This window comes from Protopterus annectens, chromosome 2.part0 (assembly GCF_019279795.1).
Source record: "Protopterus annectens isolate FY-2018-M chromosome 2.part0, PAN1.0, whole genome shotgun sequence".
Classification (NCBI taxonomy): domain Eukaryota; kingdom Metazoa; phylum Chordata; order Ceratodontiformes; family Protopteridae; genus Protopterus; species Protopterus annectens.
Genome location: NC_056728.1, coordinates 274,056,538 through 274,066,938, shown reverse-complemented (window position 1 = coordinate 274,066,938; position 10,401 = coordinate 274,056,538). Strand labels below are relative to the sequence as shown.

Below are 10,401 nucleotides of genomic sequence, written 5' to 3'. Positions count from 1 at the left end.
CCCTGTGTTCATGTGGGTTTCCTCCAGTTGTGCTCAAGTTTCCTCCCACATTCCAAAGACATGTTGTAGGTGGATCGGACACCCTATATTTGCTATAGGTGTTAGTGTGCATGTGAATGTGTGGTGTGGTAGAACAAGTGCAGTAGGGATATCCACTCAGCAGTGTAAACCCTGGCTCTAGTTGATTGCCACTGCTGAAGTGACATCCCAACCCCATGTGCAAAAATAGGAAAAAGGGTTGGGTTGTAGATGTATGGATCTGAGCATATGTATCCAATTAGATACAAGCCTAATGCCTTGAAGGTGTGTACTTTACTATGTAAAGCACACAAAGTTTTTTGTTTCATGCTGTTGATCACTTTCTTTATGTGATGATATTATGTGATATATACAGAGATAAACTGTTAGATTTGAAAGAATAAAAGCAGCAGCTACTGCTTACTCCATTTTCCACCAGACATTGATGATTATAGCAGTTTTAGATGCATTTCAAAACAGAAGACATTGCAACATTAATGTCATTAGGAATTTATTATTGTAACAGTTTGCAAGATTTACTAGTTGCAGTAGTTTTTGTTTCAAATGTGTATTTAATTGCATGTGTGTATTTTAAGTGATTTAAGCATTAGCATGGGACTATGGATCTACCTCAAGTGCACCCACGCTAGTATCTCATGACAAACTTGCATGTTGCTACTTGCTCTGAACACAGATGCCCCTAACTTCCACTAGCCTGATCTTATTTAGTTACCTAGAACTCCCACCACCTGTTACTACTGAACTGCATAGCCCTACCAGAGCCCTAACGTTAACTAAAATTCCCACCCATTCCTTAACCCTAACCCGAACCATTGCTCCCTAACCCTAAACTTAAAAACCCTTCTTCCCCTCTCTAAACCTAGAGTCCATAATCAATCCCTAAACCTAAAACTCCCCTCCCTGTCCCTAAACCTAAAGCTCTCCTTCTGCCTCCTAAAGCTATTGTCCCCTATTGCACCCTAATCCTAAGGTCCTGTCCTGCTCATTAACCCTAAAACTAAATCCCACTTCCAATCACTGTCTGAAAAAATAAGGCACATTTCCACCCCATCCCACAGCTACCATTCTTAACTTGCTCAAACTCAAATATGTGTTTGGGCAAAGTAGCAACTCCACTCTCTCTACATGACTGTCATAGTTTGCCCAAAGAAATATTTGAGATTAGGTATGAGCAGCAGCCTACGTGAGTTACAAGATGCTTTAGTCGCTGATGGTAAGATGATGGTCTTTGAGGGTCTGGGACCCAGGTACTGAAGGTAGACCCTGTTAATGTATCGTGTTGTTCTCTTACTATGTAAGTGATTGCTTGATGCCCTTTACTATAGCCCAGTGACGTGTCTTAAGTAATTCTATTACATAAAAGTGTTTATTATAGTGTTTTTTTAGAAAACATTTATCTTGTTTTTTCCTCCAGTGGTCTTAGATGCAGTATTACCTTTGGGTTTACTATTGCTTTCAACATTATTAGAATATTTTTAGTTTTTAAATAAGCTGAACACCCCTATTTGTCTAGTACCCTGTGACTCCAAATATTAGACATACTTCATACTGATTCAGAATCCACACTTAAAAAAAACAGCATTTGGTAAAGTAAAATGTAACTACAAAATCTCATTCAAACAAAACCATCACCATACATGAAGTTGTATGAATGTTGCACTGCGAGGTTTGATGTAATTTTCTAAAAGGTCCAGGCATAATCAGCACACCCAATGGTTAAATAAATATTTTACAAACAAATGCCCCAGGAGCCAAAAGGCGATTTTGAAGATGTTATAAATCAGATTTATTTGCATTGTACCTTAGAAATAAGTTTTGACTGTTACATAACATTTCTATAGAAAGAGGACAATGGAGGGATTTATAACTGGAGCCATATACTTTTGTTCAACACATACTTAAAGCTTATTTCAGAAATGTTACAGATGGAATTTAAAATGATTCTTGAAAAAGTTAAGAATAAAAAACAAATAATAGAAAGACATGTGAAAGGAGTACAGAACTTTTATTAATACCAAATAATGTTTTCTAATTCAAAGAGAAGGCAAGCAGTGGTTCTTGAGTGAAATATAAATAAAGTCTTTAACAGTGTGGCTTGTTGTATTCTTAACAATTTGTTGAGAGTTTATTATGTCTCTTATATGTTTATTTATTAGACAATGGATTTATTTATGCAGGAAGGGAAACACTATACCCAAAAACGGTGATAAGTTGGGAACAGATTTGCAAAGTAAAAGAGACTTAAAGCAGGAGTTCCTTTTGAGTTCAGTGTTTTTAGTTTACATTCTAATTACAAGTCATTTTCTTGTATGAAATATTATAGAGGAACAAGTTTATCTTGAATCCAAGAATTACTTTTCCATGTATTTAACTTACTTGGATGATGTATATGTTTTGATTGATTCTGGAAAAAATTAATATGGCAACTGGGAAGTTAGAAAGTGAGGTATGGGGACGTAATAATCAGATTATAAAGAAGATCTCTGAAGCAATGATTTGGGAATGAGATAATTATAATATCATGAAATTATGTTATTTCACGGGAAGTGAATATATTAAGGAGTACATCTGGGTCAGGGGATAATAGGAATTAATGGAACAGAAGTAATGATAAAGAATGCTTGGTGGTTAAAGGACAGCATGTGTGCCTTTTTTAGAAATAATTTCTTTTTGATGGAGTTTAGTTTTAAGAATGGAATTTCATAGGAGGGGAGAAATGCTAAACGTTATTGAAGACTTTTGAGGTATAGGCCAAACCAAATCAACAGAACTATTGTATATGTAGATCTTACCCAAGGTAAAGGGAGGGTTCATGGTTTAGATGACTTCTACAACATTGGCACTTATGGTTGGCTATCTTTAGGGACAGTGTCAACAAAATGGGACAGGTTATTTAAATAGGGGTATCATCAATTGTTAGAAAAAAGTAAAGCAGAAGAGATGACAACTGAAATTATGGATCTACAGTAAATGTTAAACAAACAGAAGTTTAATTGTAGTAATATGTGAAAGAAAAGAAATTTATGCCAATTACAAATTGTGTGCACGTGTGCATGTGTGTGTGTGTGTGTGTGTGTGTGTGTGTGTGTGTGTGTGTGTGTGTGTGTGTGTGTGTGTGTGTGTGCGTGTGTGTTATGAAAGAACAATATTTAAAGTATCATTTGGACATGAGGCAGGGATGTAAAGATTTTGTGATCAGACAAGCTACAGGGAAGTGGAAAACAATGTCAGACATTTGCTATGAAACGGTATGCTTTTTGAATGCTTTGGGTAGAGCTAGAGGAGGAGATGCATTTGCCATTTGTATAACGCATGTTCCATATGGAGAAATGACGTGACAACTCTAGGAGATGCTGAACAAAGGGCACTGTTTAAGGTAGATAATGCATGTATTAATGGGATATAGCATTTATATTATTCCAAATGAGGGAAGTTCAGATAACCAAGCATTTGTCTTAAAAACTGCAATGTATGAAATATCATCTGTGTTTAAAAATAAGCAGTATCTAATGGTTGTATAATGACAGTAGAAAATAAGACATAATTTGGGTACATTTCATAACTTTTTTGCTTTTTTTATTCAATCATAATTTTTTCTTTCTAAATATATATTCATAAAGTTAATATATTTATATATTTGGTTGAGAAGACAGAAGTGAGCACATAACAGGATTGGCAAAGGAATTGTGATAATATGTATGTTTTATTTTATGGTATTTTTACAGAATAGTCTTTTAATGCTCTTGTGAAATTAATATTAATACATTATGCATAATTATTTATGAATATTTTACTAAAATTCCTATACTTCATGAGCAATTTCCATTTGATCTTTTGTATTCACCTAAAATGCCAACCATGTCATGCAAGCGGGGCCACTGTTTACCACTTCTGCCTGAGGACAGAACATCTCCTATGTAGGACAGAATGTCCTACATGGTTAGCTACTTTTACTAAAAAGGATTTTAATTTGTATGTCCCTTCTGGCTAATATATAGATTAAACAGACCAAATAACAATCCTTGTTGAGGTCCCGAAAAACCACTGCTCGAACAAAAAGTTGAAGGCAATAAACTTTTATTCCATACGAAGATCCAACAAAAAGACTTAGTTAAAGCATAAAAACTGTTCCCTGGTTAAGCGCTTTCATCTGCAGGAATGCAAATTTCATCAGAACCAAGATCAAGGCGCTTAGAACTCTTTTTATAGCTGATTTTGGCGCCAAAATTCAAAACCAAGTATAAAATGTCACTAAAAATAGTGTCCCTATAAAAATAAAATTAATTGTAAAACATTATTGATAAAAATACACAAAAAAAAAAAAAAAATTTTGTGTATTTTTATCAATAATGTTTTACAATTAATTTTATTTTTATAGGGACACTATTTTTAGTGACATTTTATACTTGGTTTTGAATTTTGGCACCAAAATCAGCTATAAAAAGAGTTCTAAGCGCCTTGATCTTGGTTCTGATGAAATTTGCATTCCTGCAGATGAAAGCGCTTAACCAGGGAACAGTTTTTATGTTTTAACTAAGTCTTTTTGTTGGATCTTCGTATGGAATAAAAGTTTACTGCCTTCAACTTTTTGTTCGAGCAGTGGTTTTTCGGGACCTCAACAAGGATTGTTATTTGGTCTGTTTATTGCTACTTCGTTGTGTGGTTTAATATATAGATTAAAATTATGTGAAGGTATCTCTGAAAAAAAAAAACATTCCTATTTTATTATCTGTATGCATAAATCACATATATATTATAATACCCAGAAAGCAAATAAGATAAGGTAGTGGCTATATACAAGCTTCTACATATTTAATAAGGAAACATGTTGGGATGGCTATTACCAAATAACTTTCTGCTCTAACCACCCCATACTCAGGATGCACTAAACATATACCAGATATGTTAAACAGCTTTGGGGTGTCATGATAGGACAGAATCTAACTATCTTCTGCATCAATGCAAACTTATGTATTCTGTTCATAGGTGCCATGCTAATGTGAAAAGTGCATGTGGAGTTGGGAGTCAATGATAAATAGAAACCAATCATCGAAAGTAACAAATTCTTCCTTTACACAACCCCTCACAGTAAACTGTAGTGAAAGGACTAAGGTTCAAGAGAGCTTCCACTGTCTGCGTGTGGACACTGCATGTATTATTTCATATTCCTGTAAAAGGGAAGGGCAGGAACTGGTAATAGCCTGGACATTGATCCTTGTAGTGATATTCCTTATTTGTAATCTGTTAGTGTGGGAGCAGGGTTAGACGCATGCAGTTTAAAGGAAGGGAAGCATGCCATTTGGTGCTGAACTGTCTATGGACACACAATGAGATGAATTTATGCATTTCAGACAATTCTCTGCCTGGGCTGTATATAGTTCCATAGACAGAATAAAAGCTGTCCTGTGCCACTGCAAATCCGTATAGCTTCCCTGGAGAATTATTAATTATTTGCTGCAACTTTGGCACAGCTGTTATTTCAACAAGCTCGTTCTTGCCCTTGGATATAAGTCGGGGGGGGGGGGCTGATAAAGCAGAGACAACAGCAGGCATTACTTAGGAAAACTCATTCAACCTTGGAACAACACCTTGCCAAATATCATTTACACAATTATTACACACAAGCCAATATTACTCTGTTGCCAAAACACAGTTTTATAGAAATGTATTTACACTGCATACTACTTATGTCTACAACAGAGTAACAGCGTGGCTGTTAGTCACACCCTAAATATGCAGAGGATTTTTGTTTACTTTGTGTGATTGCACTGAAGAAAAGCATGCAGGCTTATCTAACTACAACTAGAGAAAGAAAACACAATTCAAATATTAAACAACAGTAAATGCATAGGAATGCTTCATTCTATTAACCAACCTGTATTTTTAAAGCTCAATATCTTAGTAAATGATATAAAACCTTTAACACCAACTACAGTGTAGAACAATAAATTACAAGCTCCGCGTCTTGCTGAGGACTCTTTCAAAATTCTGTTTTGGAATGAGTGCCACTGTGTCAGAATGTGTGCTAAAGAGAAGTTCAGCCTCTGACATGTACTGATGAAACAGGTTTTGCCACATTGGATGGAAGCAGAAAATGTTTAGTAAATACTAACTGTTGAAATGGAGATTGGTATCTGGCCTGCAAAATTACGATATAGCTACTAACCACCATGCTGATAGCTGGTGTTCAGGTGTATGCTTAGGAAGCCATAGAGCAAACTGCTGGAGAGTAAACAAAGCACTGCTGTCCACAAAGAGGAAGGTGTGAAGGCATAAAGAATGACAATTATCGATGGGCTATTCCTTCTGGAATGACTCAGACCACAGCTACTAGTGGCTATAGTAGGGAGAACGGTAAGGGCTATGTCATGTGCAGACCACTTATCCTGACAGTATCATGTAGCATTTTATTCGCATCACTATTTCAGATAAATATCAGAAAGGAAATGTATTAGCTGAGCAGTCTGAAGATTTGAACCATCAGCAGACTCGGCTCCTTGTGAGGTGATTCTCGTCTGAAGTAAGAACCTTGTCACAGTCTAGAAGGTCTTTCCTTTAGGTGGGAATAAAGAGAGGTGGTTTGAATGAATATGCCCTGCAGAAACTAAAGGAAGAGACATGATAGCAACTAGTCAGATAAAGACAAACATCATAACAAAAAATCAGCATCTCTTCACCCTGCATGGTAATAATGACTTCATCCCACACTGCTTTAAGACATAATGAGCCAGATCATCCTTATAAAACAGTGACAAATTCTCTTCAGACTTGCTAACACAACATTCTGTAACTATATTAAATTTGTAATATTGTACATATGTGAAACACAAAGGGGTATTCATTTTCAATGGAAATCAAATGGGGACAAGGTTTGGGAGCTTAAGTCATTGAAATCATATGCAACCTAACATAATGTTATATTGATGTTAACAATAGTATGTATTTTATGATCAATACATTCATTTCATTTTTATCTTTTTTTAGAAATGTTTCATTCTGGTAAAGACCTGAATATCGGTTCATCATATGATTTACCATCCAGGTCCCCACAATGGCTGCACCATATATGACAGTTTTGAGAATGAAACAACATCTTCTTTCATGTTTTAATGAGGAAAGCACAACCATAAGTGAGCTGAATTAGCCAGCAAATGTAAATTACCTGCTTTGGTTTAAATCCTATGAATTATCCCAATGTCTGAAAATGTACTTATGGGAATGAGTGAAAATGTGATGTGTGCTTTGTATTTAGTATTATTAAAAAATTGCTAATCACTGTAAAAAAGTATGAAAAATAGATTGTCTTCTCAATTTACTTGTGACTGTTATTTATTACTTATTTGAAATTGTGGTCTATAGTGATTTTATATTTTGCGGTTCTATTGACTTTCATGTCATATACAGTGTTATGACAATGAGGCAAAAACAATAGGAGCAAATATGCTATAAATTAAAATACTCATTGTAATGTTTCATTTTATTTGCATGTAAGTGGCACAAAATACTAAAAAACAATAAAAGTGGTTAATGGACATACACTTAACTAACAAAAGAAAATATCCATATATAATAGCATAGAGCTTATGCCATCCAAAAAAATGAACAGAACAATTTTTATAAAACAAACTAGAGCTTGTCATGATACAGCAAGGTTGGACCTGTATATACAACTCACAGTGGACATGGTTGAGGAAGCAAATTAGTCTATGTCCATTCCCAGGTAAAATAACTTTAAACAAATAAGCAAACAATAAAGCATATGAACAAATATATTTTAAAATGCAAATTGCAAGCAATGTGAGAAAAGCAACACATACTTTTTTTTAAACCTATATGATATTTGACCTGAGGAGAACCTTCCCAGAATACTCCAGGCCAAATGTCTACTTGGACCTGAAGGTCACATTTGAGAACCTCTATCCTGCTATCCCCGTTGCATCTCTGCTGCTCCTACCATTAAGCCATACATAATTAAACAATCCCCAGTGGGTGGTGTCAGCAGGGGCCTCCTCTCCAAAGAAGGTAGCCATATGGGCCATCTGCAATTACCATGTTCTGGCTTGTTTAGTCATTCCAGTAAAAACAAGTATGGAATGGAATAGTGAATGAAGAATGGGACAATGTCTTAGCCTGGAATTCACAGGAAAGAGACACTTCTCCAGCTGTGTTCTTATTTTCTCCCATGCTAAACAGTACATGATGCAAAGCAGACCACACTCTATTACCCCAGCTAGCAGAGAGCAACACCACTGTTGGTTTCCTTTCATTTATATAATTGTGTGAATGCCAATGTCAGAAGCCATGGTGGTGCAGCGGTAGCATTGTCACCTCACAGCAAGAGGTTCTCCCGTTCGATTCTCAACTGGAGCGCCTTCTGTGTGGAGTCTGCATGTCCTCCCCGTGGTCGAGTGGCGTTCGAAAGACATGCGTAAAAGGGCATGCCTTCATTGAAGGTTGGGCGTCAAGCTGGCACCCTGGCACCGTAAAAATCTACTGCCAATCATTAGTGGACTGGAGTTCCACTGTGGTGAGCCCTAATCGGGAAAAGCCGAAAGAAGAAGAACAACAACATGAATGCCAATGTCACAAGTGATAATTCAATAAAGATGTTTCTTGTTTAAAAAAAAAACATGTTATGGGGTTTATGATCCTGCCATCAAACTTGAGGGCCGTGTGCCACTTTCCTCAGGCTACCTCATAAATATAACAATGTTATTAGCCATTCTGTTGCTGATATCCTCCAAATGTATTGCTGTAGTGTAACGGTTTGTTTCCCCTGGTCACCCTGTAAAAAATATTTGAAAACATTACTAATAAAGAAATATAATACAATACTGTATGCTTTTTAAGGAGGTGTAGGGGACACTTACCATGCAAACTGCCAGTATTATCATTCTGTGCAGATGTAGAAGTTCACCTATTAATAGTAATTGTCATATGTTTATTTTAATCATGCCATGACAGCATTTAATTCTCTTTATAAATATATGTTAATGTTTTTAAACCAACCTTTTTGAGCAGACAAGTTTGCTGTTGCAGCCTTTGGTAGTAGCCAGTGTCCACACCGTCTCTGTTTATTACTCTAGTGTTATCATCATCTGTAATATAGTCATCCCTGCAGACAGAGAGACAGTATTCCTCATCTGGTATTAATGGGATAATTGTTGTACCCCCATCCCCAGTACTGGTACAGTCAATTGCATTCTATCTCACCTTTCTTCTAGCATGTACTACAATATCATTTGCCCTCTTCTTGCACTGCGTTAATGTGCAGTTTCTGCCACCCACTGCATTAATGTTCAGGACAATTTGATTTCTGGCTTTTATCCTCTCCACTTGTTTGGGCACCCCTTTACCAAACACATTTCCCATATGTCCTAAGGGTAAAGATGCTGTTTTCTTCATGGTTGAAGTTGCCTTTCGTCTGCCATGAGCCCTTGTTTTGAATCATTACTGAACATGAAAAATGGCCATAGTTACACACTTCTATAAAAAAGTTAACTCAAACCCCATAATTATATATACATGCAAAATCGCAGTCCAGACAAGTAAAGTTGTGCTATGCTAATGTCTGCAGTATCATAAGTACATTCAGCATGGCAAAACAATCACTTTTCTAACAGATGCATCCTTCCCTTAGCCCCTACCAGTGTCTTGTATTCATAGTACTGCCATTTTGTAATCTTCAGTGGCACTCAGAGAAATCTTCACATAAGGACACATGCATGTTCAGCCAACATCACATCATGACTAATTCAGTACTTCACAATTAAAACACATAATTATGCACAATCACTAAATGACAGCAAAGTATTTTTTCTTGGTAATCACTAACCATTTCCCACTACTGCCGTAATGATTTTCCAGTTAAAATTGATAGCTTTACATTTTTCATTAAAGCCATGATAATATGCCCATCTTATCAGTAAAATAAAAATTTCTTTGAGGCAGCTCACTAATTTTAAATCATTTTGAAGTGTTTCATATTAAAATTAAATATTTTTATTATTTTTTTCTTACTTTATGAAGTCCATGGTTTCCTGCATCATTTCTTGCCTACAGTGGATATAAAAAGTGTACACACTCCTGTTAAAATGCCAGGTTTTTGTGATATAAAAAAATGAGACCACAATAAATCATTTCAAAACTTTTCCCGCCTTTAATGTGACCTATAACTTGTATAATTCAATTGAAAAACAAGCAAATCTTTTAGGGGAAAAATATGAAAAATAAAAAAGTAGAATAAGCTGGTTGCATAAGTGTACACACCCTTAAACTAATAGTTTGTTGAAGTACCTTTTGATTTAATTACAGCATTCGGCCTTCTTGGATAGGAGTCTATCAGCATGGCACATCTTGACT

General features: G+C 35.8%; 1 protein-coding gene across 4 annotated transcripts in view; it reads left to right on the top strand.

Moving 5' to 3' along the window:
* Positions 1-7,297, top strand: part of LOC122793065 — a 551,358-nt gene extending 544,061 nt beyond the window's left edge. For all 4 annotated transcript variants that reach the window (XM_044060764.1, XM_044060763.1, XM_044060761.1 and 1 more), the window contains one exon: positions 7,024-7,297. In XM_044060764.1, coding sequence (XP_043916699.1) covers positions 7,024-7,109 — 86 coding nt within the window. In that variant the 3' untranslated portion in view covers positions 7,110-7,297. The remainder of the gene's footprint in view (positions 1-7,023) is intronic.
* The last annotated feature ends 3,104 nt before the right edge of the window (positions 7,298-10,401 follow it).